The 18,043-nt window shown below is 44.0% G+C and overlaps 1 protein-coding gene across 1 annotated transcript; it reads right to left on the bottom strand.

The window, feature by feature from the left end:
• Window positions 1-4,934: 4,934 nt before the first annotated feature.
• On the bottom strand, window positions 4,935-17,923 carry card14 (caspase recruitment domain family, member 14). The gene is made up of 20 exons (XM_068734715.1): window positions 16,961-17,923; window positions 16,398-16,535; window positions 15,992-16,317; window positions 15,404-15,559; window positions 15,157-15,276; window positions 14,707-14,832; window positions 12,894-13,049; window positions 12,673-12,807; window positions 12,004-12,098; window positions 11,483-11,538; window positions 11,179-11,239; window positions 10,070-10,286; window positions 9,871-9,997; window positions 8,605-8,845; window positions 8,460-8,523; window positions 8,246-8,366; window positions 7,940-8,104; window positions 7,288-7,406; window positions 6,856-6,971; window positions 4,935-5,977 (listed from the first exon to the last, which is right to left on the bottom strand). Exons 1-20 carry the CDS (start codon window positions 17,334-17,336, stop codon window positions 5,770-5,772), a joined length of 3,123 nt encoding a protein of 1,040 aa, XP_068590816.1. The 5' UTR covers window positions 17,337-17,923; the 3' UTR covers window positions 4,935-5,769.
• Window positions 17,924-18,043: the final 120 nt, after the last annotated feature.

The raw sequence follows: 18,043 nt of genomic DNA, 5'->3' as shown, positions 1-18,043 counted from the left end.
TCAACGTCCCGCCGCAGATCCTGCTGAAAGTTGCAGCTTTTAATAATGTACTCGAATATAAATGCCCGCTTGTTTAATGGTGCATCGTTTATATATTAGGCGCTTTACCAGCTTCGTCTTTGTTATACCAGTAAGCTGAAACTTCTGTCTTGGCTCTGTGTTTCAGCTGAAGTTTATAAAACCTGTTCTGCATATTTCTAGTTGAGGATTTGTGCAATCCAAGCTGAAAAATTCGAATTGAATCGTGATGCCGGTGGATGATTTACACCGGATCGAGTCAGTTATTGGTCACTGTAATATGACATTTGACTTTCTGATCATATTGTATCACATGCTACAAAATGAGATGCTATTTATCTCATTCGCAGCACGTGCGATAGGCTGCGTGTCGTCGGGGGTTGATAGCGGTTGATTCTGCAGTCGTGCCGTAAGAACGGTTAAAGTGCTGACACAGCAGAGTTCCCATGACAACTTTAATCCACGCTGGTGCACAGAGAGGCAGGGCAGTGTGTGTGTGTGTGTGTGTGTGTGTGTGACTGACAGACTCACACTCGGCTTCACAGCTTCTCCTATGTGGTGTTGTTGTTGTTCACGGCATGCTGGGCAATCAGAGGGTCAGCGCCCTGCAAGAGGAGACAGAGAAATACATTTGTGTTACAATTATAAATAGTAACAACATCAACCACAAAATTGCAAACAGGCCCCCGTAAAAAACCTGATAACAGGTATTCATAAAGCTTTAAAAAAAAAAAAGAGCCTGGATCAAAGTGTAGCTCCACCCCCAGGTCTGAGCTTAAGTCCATCCACCGCATCATTTTGAGAAATGCTAAAAAGAAAAACTGGTCATGGGGCTATGAGATGAAACCACGCCCACTGCGACTACGACCAAAGCCTGCATGCAGCGCCGACAAACACGTTGTCATTTTTTTCAACCATAAAATGTCAATTTCTATAAATTTGGTTATGAAATGTGGACTTCTACGACGCTGGCATCGATGAGTTTCATTGTGGCGGATTAGACCTCTGCTCAGGTTGATGTGATTATACTGGGAATTATATCACCTCATTGTACCAATAAGAATGACTAATCCACCACTCCGTGTAGAACAGTCACCCAGTATTCTGCTCTATATTGAGCAGTAAATGGAGATTTCAGACACTTATAAACCATAATTTCATGTCCTCATTGCACAACTGTCATTTTTTTTGCATTTCTGAATTGCACTGCATGGTTAAGATTGTTGGAAGAAAGACATTGAGTGACAGGAACAAAGCCAGGGGCATGTCTCTCAAGCTCAGTCTGCACATAATTAGGCTTAATGAGTGAACACACCTGCGTAGGTTGACTTTGTGGGCGTGTGCTCAATTAGCATGCACTTTGTCCCTATAATTGAAGCACATTCATTCACTTGCAGGTTCATTAAGGATACAATGTTCTGCTTTCGATGAAAAGGTTTTAGGGAGGTGTCACATTATTAAATCCATTTTTTGGGTAGATTTAACCCCCCCCACCAATTAAGGCACTGTACTATAGTACTATAGAGCAGAGCCCTATTGTTCTTAATCAATGTCACAGTGTTACTCTCACATCGAGGAGGGAGGAATTTGGCAGCGAAAGGCGTTTCTGACCGTAGTATGACATCGTCCACACTTACAGTACACAAAGACACACACACACACACACACACACACACACACACACACGGACGTAGACAGATATGCACACACGCCGACACAGTGATTTAGGGTAATTGCAAATAACAAGCCTTCTGCTCTGACATCCAACCTCTATCAATTAAACATCAAATATTCCACAGAACAGTTTTGCTGCCAAACACATTCTTCATTCCTTTCATCCCAAAAGCTGAAACTCAACCCAGTTAAAATGCCAGTGGAGAGCGAGCGAGCGAGAGAGAGAGAGAGAGAGAGAGAGAGAGAGAGAGAGAGAGAGCGAGCGAGCGAGCGAGACAGGGGAATCAAAGCATGTTAATCAAGCCCCAGAGTGCAGTGTCTGTTTGTGTGTGTGTGTGTGTGTGTGTGTGTGTGTGTGTGTGTGTGAGAGAGAGAGAGAGAGAGAGAGAGACAGTATACAAGGAAGCAAAAGAGAGCTAGATGTGCATGTAATCATTTTGTATTCTTGAACCCCCCCACCCCACCTCTTCGTTTTCCCCCCCTTTTCTCCAGCCAAGGTTTCTCCCTCTCCATGTCAGTGTCTGTAATGCACTCTGACAACACACGAATCACTGGAGAGGTTTCCCAGCAACAGGAGGGAGGGTTTAGGGTTTTGGACCCTGATGGAGCCAAAAACGTCTTCCAGGAGAGGAAATTGATTCAGTGGAAGTCTTAAAAAAAAAAAAAAATCCTTCAGATCCAGTCAATAATCACCACCAGATAAAAAGGGGAAGACAGGGTGTGGGGGTGGGGGGGCATTGATTATCCTTGTTTTCTGCTGGCCAGTACACACAGGCAGTAAAATCAAGAGCTGGTAAACAGCCAACAAAACAGCACGACGGTCTGATTAAAGACAGTGGTGCTTTAGGCTTGTGGTCAGAAATCAAAGTGCGCCCTCTCATCTCCCCCCCTGCTCTTTCCTCCCCCAGTAGGAACCATGTTTTCCTCCCCCAACCACTCATTCATTTCTCTCTACCTCCCCCCTGTGGCCGCTAATGGCCATGGCAGCTCTTATAGCTGTAAAAGAATTCTCAATCGGTGAATGTGAACCACAACAGACTACAAGGACTAACTGTGAACCATAACAGACTACAAGGACTAACTGTGAACCATAACAGACTACAAGGACTAACTGTGAACCACAACAGACTACAAGGACTAACTGTGAACCACAACAGACTACAAGGACTAACTGTGAACCACAACAGACTACAAGGACTAACTGTGAACCATAACAGACTACAAGGACTAACTGTGAACCACAACAGACTACAAGGACTAACTGTGAACCACAACAGACTACAAGGACTAACTGTGAACCACAACAGACTACAAGGACTAACTGTGAACCATAACAGACTACAAGGACTAACTGTGAACCATAACAGACTACAAGGACTAACTGTGAACCACAACAGACTACAAGGACTAACTGTGAACCACAACAGACTACAAGGACTAACTGTGAACCACAACAGACTACAAGGACTAACTGTGAACCACAACAGACTACAAGGACTAACTGTGAACCACAACAGACTACAAGGACTAACTGTGAACCACAACAGACTACAAGGACTAACCATAACAGATTAGAAGGACTAACTGTGTTCTCCATGAGGTACGGCTTTACAACAAGGCATGTTTACAGGGTTTATTGATTGAAGTAATGACTTGCTGTGTGCACATGATGAATATTCATCATGTGCACACTTGTATTAATACTTTTATGGTGTAAAATATGGTGTTGGCACATCGTGAACACAATGGTTAATAAAGGATCATAACAGTGATGTGCCTCATGAACCCTAACCCGAACCTTTTAGTTCATTCACTCTTAACTATGCCTAACTGTCAACTGGTAGCTACCAAATGTAAACATAACCTGGTCTTACATCGTGTAAAAATAGTGTTTTGTATATAAAGCTATTCAACAAATATGAACAGGGTTTCATATCAAACAGTACTGTTAGGAGCCTACATTCAAACCGCCCTGATACTAAACTATGTGTAAATACAGTAGCTATAATTCAGATGATGCTTCAGTGACATTGCTATTATAAGCTTACTGTGTCTGTAATTACTCAAGTTCAACTGCATACATGGGATTACATTCCTCCTGTTGTATGCAGACTAGGCCTGAGGATATAATGTCAATCACCCGCAGAGCTGGAGGCTAAACTAAAGAGTGGAAACGCGCACGCGCGCAAACTTTACAGAACAAACCCACCAGGTAAGTTAGCAGCAGCTAACGTACCTTTGCTCTGCCGCTCTCTCTTGGGTCACGAAGCTCCAGCCGCAGCTCCGGTCAAAGTGTCACAGTGAGTGTTTGTATGAACCGGTTCAGACCTATTGGAGATGGAGTTGTCCCCAGTAATGGGACCCTGTCACCTTAAGCTCTCGCGAGACGGGAGCGGCGGCGCCCACACAGGTGTCGCGCGAGTTTCGAGCACGCGCCGACGTGCAGACGCAGATTCTAATCATAAAAAAACCCCAAAAAAACTTTATGATGATTCTGATGATTCCACCTGAAACTGAGATTGTCAGTGTAAAATATTAGAACATTGGATCTTTTTCAGCCTTTTAAATAACTGGAATTTATAATTATCACTCTGTGTTTTTCATCAATAAATAAGAGTATTGATTATTAATTAATATTATTGTAGGCCTGTGTTCTGGAAGCATTTTTCCCCTAAGATGGCAAAGTCATAACCCTCTTACACTGCCTCTGACTAGTACTCGTTACCTTCGTTATTTGGGTTTACTAGGTTTAGGCACAATGAGTGAGATTGGTCAGGGTTAGGTTCAGAGTATCAGGGTTAGGTTCAGGGTTAGGTTCAGAGTATCAGGGTTAGGTTCAGGGTTAGGTTCAGAGTATCAGGGTTAGGTTCTGAGTATCAGGGTTAGGTACGTTGTTTTTCAGGTTTACATATATGCATTTGTGTGTATTTTCCTTATTCTCCCCTGTACTAATATTGATAATGAGTCAATCAACTCTTCTGGTGATGCAGCTGGCATTACAGAAACTCTCACTTTGTACACGGAGGGTCCTGAAAGCTTTATACTTTTGGATTTGTCAAACCGAACCTTTCCATCTCCCACTGCTTTCAACTTCATGCTCTAGTTTGTGAACGCACACATTGTAAAACATCTTCATCTGGTTTAAGAGAACGTACGTTTTCGATGTATATATGGGGCGAGTGACTAAACTAAACTCATTGTAGATAGAATTGTTTTCATGATTAACTGAAAATACTTTAAGCCAGACAAAGTCATGTTTTTAAGTTCTTAAACTGTCTTAAAATAAAAACTACCAAAATAAATTCCTAAAAAAATCTTTATTGTACACAATGAGACATATTAAAAACAAAAAAAAACAAAAAATAAACAAAACAAACCGTTACATAATCTGCCAACAAAACGCCCGCAGAAACTCAGAGGGACGTCGCTAACAGTTTTCACTGGCAGCACCATGAAGAAGAAGACGAGGAAGAAGAACAACTGCAGTAACATCTCCGTCATGAACCCGACACACGACCTCTAGGCTCTCAACTGAAGACAATCAAAAGCCCTGCAGTTGAGTTAAACTCTGTGATGGTGCGAACTATTGTGCAGGAACAGATATGGCGACTGATTCGACGAATCCTGTCTCACACTAACTGAAATAAAACAAACGCGTTCTGATCAAGCACAAGAGATGACAGATCCAGAGCTTTAAAAGAAAATCCCTCATAGTGGGAAACGATCTACAACAACTTGTAGACATACAGACATTAAGTCATTACGGTATACATGCTTGTGTTTTCAGGGGACGCCCCACACCAGTGTTTGCTTTAAACAAATGCCTCAAAAAGGGAGGCAACACAGAAAAGACATGTTTTCATGTCAATAATGGTACAGCTTCATGCACTTTAAAAGCACAACATATGTATAGCACTTTCTAAGAGTCCTATCACCCAGTTACTTATAAGTATCATAGATACATACTCATGTTTACAAAACTATGAATTGTAAAGATCATGTTGTAAAAAAAAAAAAGCCCTTTTAGCAATTCCTATTATTTGAATATTTGATGCGTTTCCTTCCCGCTCTGTCCTTCTACCACTGGTCCGGCTCCACCCAGACGATCTTCTTCTGCTCCTCCCAGATGACGGTGCGCAGGTTGGTCAGCAGGGAGGTCTGGTCACACCAGGAGTCCGGAGCCACGCTATGATACAGACAGGGCAGCTTGTCCAGCAGCGGCTCCTCGTTCCTGGAGCACGCCAACAGCTGCTCCTCCGACTGGCTGTGGCGCTGCAGCTTTGACCTGGGAACGCAGGAGGAACGAACGGAATACATAAAGATTTCGATAAAGGTCATTTCTTATCTATTTTTTACATTATTTCTTTCAAGCTACAATTGAGTTCTTCCGTTCTCTAAAACATCAACGTTGAACATCAGTCCCTGAGAGTCAGAGGGAACAGGTTTCGCTGTGCACATAGTTTGAGTTGTCAACTATGGGGATTTCCCAATTGAAGAGGTAGTCGTACCAGTTATTCCAGAGACAGAACACATTGCAGCCACAGGAGGACACAGAACTATTTTTATTTTATTTTTTGCTTCAGTTCAGGAAGTTAAATATCATCCAGGAAACGTAGGATGGAAGTAAATGATAATGTAACTGGAAGACCCTGATGATATCCAACAGATGGAAGTGAGGTCGTCAAGTTTCACCCAAGTCAACATTTTAGTGCTTACAGTGATCATCTGAACGTGATGCAAGAGTCATGAGCAACGAGGTGAGCCCTGTCAGCATTTGTATGAAGGAGGAGAAGAAGGAGAAGAAGAAGAAGAAGAAGAAGAAGAAGAAGAAGAAGAAGAAGGAGAAGAAGAAGAAGGAGAAGGAGGAGAAGAAGAAGAAGAAGAAGAAGAAAAAGAAGGAGAAGAAGAAGAAGGAGAAGGAGGAGAAGAAGAAGAAGGAGAAGGAGGAGAAGAAGAAGAAGGAGAAGGAGGAGAAGAAGAAGAAGGAGAAGAAGAAGAAGGAGAAGAAGAAGAAGGAGAAGGAGGAGAAGAAGAAGAAGAAGAAGAAGGAGGAGAAGAAGAAGAAGAAGAAGAAGAAGAAGGAGGAGAAGAAGAAGAAGAAGAAGAAGAAGGAGGAGAAGAAGAAGAAGAAGAAGGAGGAGAAGAAGAAGAAGGATGGATTACCTCAGTTTCCGTGCACTACGTGCAGACTGGCCGATGAAGACGATGATAGGGAAGATCTTGGCCCGGTGCAGCCGACGCACACAGTCCAGCCCCAGCGGCAGCACACAGTGAATCCCCTGTAGGGTGAGGAGGCGAATACTCGCAATATGAATTTACTAAATGAACAACATGCTGTGTATTGCAGAAGAGGGTCGTGCCTCGTGAGCTTGTTGCTGCAGATTTATGAAAGTCACGGATTACAGTCTGGACTAAATTGGTGAAACAAACAACCATCCAACTCTGTCATCCCTCGAGCCCCAAACACATTTATTTTAGCTTAAAATGAGTTGAAAGTAAACTCCCAGTCTCTTCACTTTTTGAGGTACCGACCTCTAATGAAACTAAATATACAAGATAAATATAAGATCACTTCTGTGTCTTGAGTGTCCCCACCTTCTTCATGACTTTCTCGACACTCTGCAGGGTGTAGCAGCAGTTTCTTCTCTGCTCGCACTCCTCCAGGATCTCGGACCTCTGCAGCTGGGCCGCATGCTCGCTGGAGCTCAGCACCTCTGCAAAGCACATATGTGGGGAGGGAGGGAGAGCGGGGAACCAAAAAAGTAAGGCATGAAGTGATGCTACGTGTCACGTGATAAGATCATGAAAGAAAAATATTCATATTTCAATCTTTACATGAGGACATGGCGTCTTTACCTTTAGTAGCAACATTATCTTTGATTCACATTATCTGACACCGCAGCATGTCATGTCTTTTCGCTCTTTAAACACGCTCGTCCTCGCAATGATTAAAAACTTCCCACAAAGATCATTACATTTTCATTTCACCTTATCATTGCAGGGATTCCTGGCAAACATTTACTGTCTTTATAGCCTCTGTCATTCTTATCACTGTTGATTCACAAAGTTTATTTCCTTCCTGGTTTTGCAGTAACACACAAACATGTGATCTGTCAAGTCAAACAGACCTATCTGTCAGCTTCCCTCCTCTGTATCGAAAAATCTTCGGTGACGAAATGCTCCAGCGGAAACAGATCATGAAATAGAAACGCACGTCTCGGCATACGACGGCGCCGTATTTTCTCACCGGGCTCACAGAGCTGGAAGCCCTGCCAGTCTGCCATCTTCTTGCTCAGGATGTGTCCCAGGATGGTGGGCAGCAGCAGGACTGGCCTGCAGACGGGTGGGAAGTGTGGCGTGACCAGGCTGTAGGGCATCAGGGTTAGGCAACTCCTGGGTGCAGATGAATCACCTATAAACGAAAGAAGATAGAGAAAAAGGTTAAATGTTAAAAAAAACATCCAGAAAATGTTCAGCAAACCGCAGATTCCAAGAAGCAATAAAGCAAGATTTGACACTTTTGTGTCTTTGCTGCTGCTGAAGGCTATTGTACCTGATTCTGCGCTCTTGTTATTTTCATCCTCCACGCTGACCCACAGCGGGTTCCTGCTCTGGCGCCCTGAGCCGACAATCCTCACTGCCTTCTGCTTATCCCGGGTCACCAAACGCCCCGCCTGGTGAGTGACAGGAACATTCCCAAAAAAGTAAGCACAACTGTGAAATGTTGGATAGGAATGCTAGGTGGCAGTATTTTCGATCGTTCTTACCTTTTGAGACTTCTTTGTTTGAAAGCTCATGTCTTCAATGGCTCTAATCAGAAGTCGCTGTGCCCTGTGCCACCAGGGGAAAAAAAATCATTAACGTTTCATATTCAAAGTAAGTATATCTTATATTCCACATCAGCGTGCCAACCTGTAATAGTTGGGCACGCCTCCACTCTGGAGGTCCAGTAGCTGGCAGGGGTGAACCTGGCTGGCGTGCCATGAGTCCTCAGTGCCAGCAGGGCGCGTGTTGGTTACGTGAAGGATGTCGTTGCAGGACACAGCCAGGGTCCAGTTAGGACCGGCAGGGAGAGACAAGTTGACGCGTACGTAGAAGGAGTCTCCGGATGATGTGTCGCTGCTCTGCAGCTGCTGCAGCAGCGCCTCATAGTCTAAACAGGAAGAGGGAGGCGCTTTAAAGCCACCGTATACGTTGTATACATTATTTACTTCTTATGTAATCTATAAAGTCTTCAATTGATGCACACCGTGACTTTGCGTGTAGCGATGTTAGCTCCACTGTCCAATTCAGGTTTAATAATTTAACAGGCTGTAACTACCAGCCGAAGAGTTAAAGGAAGATTTGTCCGTCTTGTGTTCATGTATTAGTGTCCTCGTGAGGCCACTAATCCCTTTAATTTCCTCAAGGGAAACAATCTGCTTCCTGAAGGCCTCATAACAGCTGAAACCATAAACCTTTATTTCCAGCTGATCCCAAGATACAGTCCCTGTGATTTTGTTATAAAACAGTCCGGCCTTATGCTCTCGCATGTGTCTATGTGTTTACATACGTGTGTGTGTGTGTGTGCAAAAGCTCACTTTTTTTTTTATTGAAAATGAAAAAGAAATGCATTCTTTTGTTGCTGTTTTTCTTTTCCATTATTATGTGATTTCATGATCCTGGAATCACAGCATGAACACTAATCGTCGCGATGCAAAATGCCAATTTAGCTCATTGAGGATAACATGAATTTATCTGAAGAGAGTCTTGGGTCATGTGAAGTCATAGTCTGATATGAATTATGTTATGATAAAAAGGATCTATTTTGGCTTCAAGAAAGTATATTTGAAATTAAAATGAAATTGAAAAATTAAAAATGAAATTTCTTTTATTGTCATATACTTTTTTTTTTACAAAATTTAGCCGCTGCTTTTAATCCATCGCCGACTTATTGGGAGCAGTGGGCTGCTGAGACGCGCCCGGGGAGCAATTAGGGGTTCAGTGTCTCGCTCAGGGACACTTGGACACAGGGACACGTCCCGGGCAAGGATCGAACCGTCGACCTCTTAACCCAGTGTGCCACGGTCGCCCCTATTTATGTCGGAGTCGGATGCAACATCTTCAGTAAAATGTCTAGAAATCATCAATGATGATGAAGGGGTTAAAAGGGTTTTATGTACATGCTGTGGGACATACCATCTTGCCTAGGCCGCAGGGAGAGGTGACAGAGGCCTGTGACCTGACCAAGAGCCCACATAGCTTCCTCTAAAGTGGAATCTTCCAGCACCATCCTCAGAGCCTTCTGGTTCTGCTCGTACTTCACCTGCAGACCAACGACATTATGAGAAACGCCTTCGCGGTAAGCAGAACGATTAGAATCGGTGTTTCGACCCACCTCCACTATCTGCGCCCCGGGGCTGATGCCGACAGTGTGGGCAGCCGTGCCTTCTGTCACCCGGTGCACAAACACTCCGGTCTTGTTGCCTCCCACCACCGCCAGCTGTCCGAGCAGCGCCTCCCCCTGCAGGGAGATGCTGAGGACGCGGCCGTTGACGCGAATCGCTTTCTGCCGAGAACGCATCAGGAACGGAGGGACTGAGGTTCTTGACAGGCTGGTGAGAGAGGAAAGAAGAGATGAGAAAAGGATCAAAGTTTCCTTTAGTGGAGCGGAAAAATGTTGCTTCTTTCACACTATGCTGTGGATACAGCTTACTCAGTGTGGTCTGTAAGTTTTAGGACAATAAAACATTTGTATGGCTTCGTGACTCAGCACTTTAACAGTCATTGAATCAATCATTCAACTTCAAATCATAGACTGTATAAACTAGTGGACATAGCCGGAGGTGCCTTAAACCTGCATTCTTTCTAATGGTCTGGTTCACAGAAGTTATTCCCCTCATGATATTACAATGAAAACAATGTTCTGCAAATTGCCATTTTTATCTGCATCTGTTTGCAATGATCCATGTGGCAATGTACACTGACAATGGCTGTGAGAGTCACCTAACTTCTCTCTTTTCATACATTATTTGATTGAAACATTATTAGAGTATATTTTGAGATCCCAAACATGCAACATGATTATACATATATATATGTATATATATATATATACGTGTATATATATATATATATATATATATATATATATATATATATATATATATATATATATATACGTATATATATATATATATATATATATATATATATATATATATATATATATATGCACTAGATTAGCTGTAACAGCATATCTCAGATCATAATTGACTATTAAATCTAAGTTTGTAAACGGGGAGGTTGTGTTTAATAAACCAGTGCTGATATTTGATTTCTTTATCTCCACTATCTTTATTACCCTCTGTTAAATCTTCTACTACCGGTATGCAAGGGCTTCAATTTACAGAATATGAATTATATTCAGGCAGACTGTTGTCCGTTCTACACAACAGTGTCATATGTCATAAGTCATATTTATAGCCGTGTTGTGGATTGTCTCACCCATCAATGCTGGAGTCACTAGAAGGGGAAAGCCCGGCCTTGTGCTTGTCTTCACTCTCCACTGAACAAAAGAGAGGCAGATTAATGATTTGGCATCAGGGTTGTGTGTGTGTGTGTGTGTGTGTGTGTGTGTGTGTGTGTGTGTGTGTGTGTGTGTGAGAGTGTGAGAGTGTTAATGTGTCACCTTACAGCCCTGGCAAAGGTTCAACATTGAACAATAGCAAGTGATAAGTCCAGCCAAACTACAGACAAACCACCAACCCGTCCACCCAAAAAAAAGACTTTGTATCTTTTCTATACACACCACTGGGGATAAACACAAAGTCGTCCAATAGAGATTCAGTCTCCACTGCTTCCAAGCTGCAAGAGAAAGAAAAAAAAAGACAAAAAGATACATGAACACCACGATCAGATTTCTTTCTGTCTGGCACTGTCTTTCACAAACAAATATGTACATTTTCAGGCAACACTTTGAACACAGAAATAATAAAGTTCTTGATCAGAAATACAACACTTGAGGAATGTGAGTCTGGACTAAAACCGATGGAGTCTAGTCACAGTGTGCTGTTTCTGTGCTCCCAACACCCTCTGCCTGCAGCTTTTGTTGTTGTTTCTTTCTCGGTATCATCAGATCCTAGTTAAGCCCCTCATGTTCCTGTTAATTGATCATCCATCCGAAGCTGGACGCCTTGACGTTAACGGAAAGGAATGCGGCGCTCGATACCGCCTGAAAGTTCTCCTCCCAGCTGGAACTAACGACGTAAAAAAAGCACGAACACAACACTCACGGTGACATACGCTGCGGATGAACCGGGAAACACACACCTGCTGTCTGCATACAGAGCTTCCTGCCTTCGGCGGAGAGACTCTGGACTGGGGGGCTCCGCGTTTCGGGAGCGGACACTACTTGCGTCTTCACACTGCACACATGCACACAAATGTGAATTCTTAAATGTATAAAAATGTGTAATAATCAAGTTTCTTTTTAAATCACTTAAAATGAGGCAAAAATGTCAATACAGGCGGCAACAATATATAAACCAACATATTTTTTCAATGCCTTACTTTGAGAAACTCTTTTTTTTCCATTTTGCAAAATATGTCCAAATTGTTAATATATTACCAATTAATATTGCTTTAAAGGATTAGGCAGACTTTATTCCATATGTATCCTTATTCTCAACAAATCTAAAACATCCGGGCGTTATAGCAACTGTTAATCAAACTTGTTATTCATCGTAAAATGTCATAAATTACAGTTCACATGATCATCATAATGGAGGAACATGTCCCACAGTGCAACAGTGTGGAAACAGTGGAGCTCTATGGCACAGAGGACTAAGATGCATCAGACTTAGACACTATTGACACCCTATTCTTTAACAAAAGCACCTGTACAAGTTTAACTAAATAGTAAATTAAACAAATACTTGACACTGATCTCAATTACACACACACACACACACACACACACACACACACACACACACACACCTCTGAGTTGAAGGGAGATGACATGGGATTGACTGCATCCATGCGGCAAAGTCTTCGTCTATTGGGGATTCTGGGTGGGGATATTGGGGATTCTTCAAAGCTGGATCTCGGGCTCTCCCAGTCCATCTCCGTCTCCTTCGGCAAAAACAACAACCATAACTATTATTATTCCTGCACGCGTTGCGTTCGTGTGTATTGCGGACGTGTCTTGTCTGACTCACCGCATCACAACTGCGCCGCTGTTGCCCTCTGGGGCCGCGTTGGGCCTGCAAGCTGAAGACCTGCTCTTGGAGCTCAACCAGCTGACACCTCAGGGCGTCCTTCTCAGCCAAGATGCGGGCGATCATGGTCTGGGCCTCGTCTCTGGACAGGTACGCCTAGAAGCGCGGGAATCGTTCACTACTTTACATACCTTTTACATAATATTTACACAAAAAGAACTGTGCACAGGCACACGCTTTGTTTCTCATTCATGCAGATAAACACAACCGAGCCGAGTTTAAGCCTCACGCGCCGCCTGGAACTCAAAACGTGGATATGCTGTCTCATGGAGAATAATTAATGTGTGCGCCGCCGCCACAAAGGCGTGTGGTATGCAGGATGTCGTCGACGTGGCGTCTGTGGCTGCTCCGTTTCCATCATTTCATGCATTCTTGTTTCGACAAAAACTCAGGAATGACAGAAACCATGAAGCAGCAACCACGTCTCGCTGTCTTGTGTCGTTGGTTACTGACAAGGAGTTAAAGTGTGAGCTAAGATACTCAGGTGCAAGACAAAAAAGTACCTGACTGCAGGGCACAAAGGAGGTCTGCACACTGGTATGCTGATAATAAAAAGTTTGCGTGTAAGAAGGAAAAACAGGCCTCAGAGGCAGTAATCCGCTCGGATCACCTGCTGGCCAGCAAACAGCTGGGAAAAACAAAACCACATCAGATGGCAATCACAGCAATCCAGACAACAATATCTAAACTACAACGTTAAAGGAGCAGTGTATATCTAGAGGTAAAGGTCCGCTCAACCCTCTCTCCCCAAGCGTATCAAAGAACTACGGTGGCCCTTGAGGTGATGTTAAAACAACGTGAAATGCCATCACTAGAGCCAGTGTTGTTTGAGTCTGTTCTGGGCTGACGTAGAAACACGGTGGTGCAACATATGGCACACACTGTGAAGAGGACACGCTCATTCTAAGGTAAGGAGAACACAAAGACTCAAGGTGATTATACACTAATGAAAATATTCCATTTCTGCTAATGGAGCCTCCTAATTCCTACAAACCGGCGCTTTAATAATGTGACAGAACCTGAAACCACAAGGTGATCATTTGCTAAAACAAATGTGTCTCAATAAGTTTACAGACGGATTTATCTACAGTCATTGCAAACATGCGTAAAACCTATTGGCAAAAAATCTGATTTGTCGTTTATAGTTTAATAAACTCAAACAATCGGAAGAAAGGTTGCAAATCAAACGTCAAGCGCATGAATGTAAAAAGAATACTTTCTCTCACACCGTCTGGTCGAGGTGGAGACACATGTTGTTGCTGCTCGTTGTCAGGGTGTGGCTTGTTATTTCATTCCTCTCAGAGGAAAAGCCTCAACATTGTTTACCAGAGACAAGCACGAAAAGCTGCTTCAAGAGGAGCCATCGCTTCACGGTGTCATCGACGGGTGAAATGTAGCAAACCACTATGTTCACGTCAGTGTGAAAGTGGTTCACTTTTACTTCAGCGATGTAACGATGACAGGAGGAATACTAATTTGAGCAAAGGAGAGCTTAATCGACGTCCCATAAGAGACGTAAATAACTACACGCCTACACACGGGGAGTTACAGACAATAAGAGCCAAGGTCGAATTTCGACGCTCTCCACAACAACAACGCTGACTGCTTGACGTTTCAACAGAACAATGGACGCTCAGCTACAAAACAAGCCAAACCAATAGAATCTAAAACAGAAAATGCTGCTTGGTAAACTTGGTGAATTCAATGTTTTACGGAACACAGAGAGAGTTTGAGCGGCGAGCTCGTTCCTCACTTGGTCTCTCTCTGCCTGCAGCTCCTTCATCTGGTTCTGGATCACGGTGCTCTTCTGCTGGTGCATGTTACAGTCCAGGGTCAGCTGCTGCACCTGGAGGCTCAGGCACTCGGTTTGATCCAAGAGCTGAACCCAAAACACACACACACACACACACACACACACACACGCGTTAGACAAGACGTGGCCTCAAATGCTTTAGGGATCTATAATAGATGTCTGAAATAGATAATGAGGTTCTCCTCCGTCTGAAGGCGTTTGTGCGTCATTCGTAGCAGCGGGATGAACAAAATGTCACTTTTCAAATTCCAGTAGATGTTTCCAGAATGAGCATGACATTTCCTGATCTATGATGACACAGGAACCCCCCCCCCCCCCTCCCACACACACACACACACACACACACACACACACACACACACACACACACACACACACACACACACACACCAGTTGTTTCTCTCTCAGCAGCTGCTCATTCTCCTCTCTGTAACACCTGAGCTGCTCTGCAAGCTCCACCTGGCTGTCGATGGCCTCGGCCAGGTCCTGGGCCAGGATGTCCTGATGAGCCTGGCAGAGACACGACAACAGCGACAGCAGATTAGATGCAAACAGGAAGACACGACTGTTCTATTGACTCTCACTCACTACGTGTGACTATGTGTTAAAGCTGCTATTATCGAGGGAATGTTCTCACTGGGTCCAGTTTTTCCACCTTCACCAGCTGACAGCGCAGACTCCTGACTTCTTCTTGCAGCTGAGGAGTCTCAGCGGCGGCACACCTGATCGAGCGTCGCTTCTGGAACTCGTTCTCCATTTGTGCCTTCTGCAGCTCAGTCTGCAGCTGGTACGTCTGCCGCCACACAACAATCAAGAGTGTTATTCCAACCATCCCCTTGTTTTCTGAATTTATCAGTTGAAAAATACAGTTTTGTCTATCAAAATGTACAAATAATTGTGACCAAAACCCAAGATATTGAGTATTGTCCCACCATCCCCAAAGGTATTAGACTAACGATTATATATATACAGCATATATATATATATATATATATATATATATATATATACATATAGCAACAAATGCACAGATTTGAGAAGTTGGAACTTACTTATCTCTGCTTGATAAATAACGTTTAATTTAGAAAATTGATTAATCTAAATTGACATCGAGCTCTGACGTTCACATTTCAGTTCTTTAAGCCTTGAGATCACAGCTTTGTTTCAGGAAGGAGACGCTCATTTGATGTATTTCTGAGCTCTTGAGTGTCAGAGGATCACTGACCTGCAGGTTGAGGTCATGGAGACGTATGTTCACCGCCGATTTCTCCTCGATGGCTGCCGTGTAGCGCACGTACAGGTCACACTTCTCATCCTTCAGCTTGGTGACGTCGTGCTGCAGAGAACACAAGTGTCTCCGCATGCGTTCGTTTTCAGACTGAAGACATCTGGACTTGTCCGACAGCTCCATCATCTGCCTAATCTCCAACTCCAGCGAGGCACAGCGCGCGCTCTTTCTGCTGGCTTCGCAACGCGCCTCCTGGAGCTCTTTCTGCATCCCTGTTACCGCTCTGACCAGATACTCCGTCAGCTCGGAGTACTTTATCAGGCCTGCGAGGAGAGCAGCGCGAATTAGACACGAAGCGAGTTACGCAAACACACTTAAGACACCTTATTAAAAAGCCACTGACCACTGAATCTTGAAGGCTCAGTGCTGGGCTTGCGGCCTGTGACTAGGGTGTACAAGGGGGGGTAGTGGATCATCAGGCTCTCCACCAAGGCCACAGCACCATTCCTCCCCTGGGTCCTCAGCAGATCCAGCATGTAGCCTGTAAATGGAAGGTGATAATGTAACGTCGTCATAAACTTCAACCCTAACCGTTGAATCATCCAGAAGCATTTCACTTCCCCACAGAGAGAAAGCAAGCTGGCAGCAGTTAAAAACAGCAAATACAATATTTACAGTAGTTAATAGAAATTATTCTATAAATAAATGAATATACGGTATATATGTACATTTATATAGCAGGTAAATACACTCTCAAACTCTTCTAGGTAGCATAACATGTTTGTTTTACTAATAAATATTAGTTTTTAGGACTGCAGTGTGGCTGGAATTTCCTCCGATCTTTTGGCAATACACTCAACAGTCAGAGTAAACAAATCCGGTGCTGTAAAAGAGGAGGCAGAACTACATCCTCCACAACACCGTGGAAATCCAAAAAAAGCAACAAGTCAAGTCAGAAAGTCTCACTGGTTCTCATGCTGCGGTTGGTGAGGTTGTGGCAGGAGAGGATCTCATCCTGGTCCATCTCGGTGAGCACCCTGGCCTGCCTCAGGTACGGGATCAAGATGCCCGGCCTCACCCCCAAGGAGATCCGGTGGCGGTTGTCGTTTATCATTTCCCACAATTCCTCCTCTCCCATCTCTCCGAGGTCTGGGCTCTCAGGATCACACTCCTCTGCCATCCTGAGTGTGTGTGTGTGTGTGTGTTTTTTTTTTTTACGCGTGTTTAAAAAGAGAGATCGGGTTGTACGGCTAGACCAACACGGAGCAGGAGAGCACCCTTTGCCGCAAAATAGACACTCGTCACTGAAGCACACAGAACGGCAGTCTGACTGGAAGCGCATTAGAGCATTATAAAGGAGCCAGGCTTTCCACGCCCATTTGTTATGTCAAAACATGTGTGTGTGTGTGTGTGTGTGTGTGTGTGTGTGTGTGTGTGTGTGTGTGTGTGTGTGTTTATGTAGGAAAACCTGTAAGACAAGACCTCTGTGATGCGGCGCAACAAGGGACTGAGTCGATGAGTGTTGGGAACAACCACCCAATGATTCAAGCAGAGCTGAAACACACTCTCACACACATTCACGTTTCAGACACGAACAGTATTAAAAACACACACACACACACACACACACACACACACACACACACACACACACACACACACACACACACACACACACACACGTCTACTCCATTCACACTCTTGGTGGCTTTCTCAGGTTTGTTTGCTTCCGACAAATAATTCAATATCTAATCACGTCGTAAACCTCGGCCTCATTTGTATCAATGAGCAAAGCACAGGTGTGTTTGTCGAATGCGGTCAAGCCACACAGCCTATGTGGTGTAAACGAACAAAGCCTCTCCACCAGCCCAGAAACACGAGACGACATGGGAGTTTGCCTTAATAATTCCTAATCACAGCAAAGTAAACACACATACCTCACTGCTGACAGGAACACTGAGCTGTGAAGTGCAAAGTCCTCCGAGGAAATAAGGCTGGAGGGGGGGGGGGGGGGTTGGGGGGGGGGCGTAGCTGGCAGGGATATCAGCG

The sequence above is a fragment of the Cebidichthys violaceus genome, unplaced genomic scaffold (assembly GCF_023349555.1).
Source record: "Cebidichthys violaceus isolate CVI_PGR_0920_01 unplaced genomic scaffold, fCebVio1.0.p SCAF_66, whole genome shotgun sequence".
In the NCBI taxonomy this organism is placed as follows: Eukaryota; Metazoa; Chordata; class Actinopteri; order Perciformes; family Stichaeidae; genus Cebidichthys; species Cebidichthys violaceus.
The sequence above is the reverse complement of the archived record's forward strand: the minus strand, read 5'-3'. Positions and strand labels throughout refer to the sequence as shown.

Bases quoted from the DNA above. Each gene is read 5' to 3' on its own strand.
- card14 (XM_068734715.1), bottom strand. From the start codon at position 17,336: ATGCGCTTCCAGTCAGACTGCCGTTCTGTGTGCTTCAGTGACGAGTGT. The intron at 9,998-10,069 runs GTGGGTCGAAAC...GTTGGTCTGCAG, and splicing joins CCGGGGCGCAGATAGTGGAG to GTGAAGTACGAGCAGAACCA. The intron at 5,978-6,855 runs GTAATCCATCCT...CTGCGTTCCCAG, and splicing joins CGTAGTGCACGGAAACTGAG to GTCAAAGCTGCAGCGCCACA.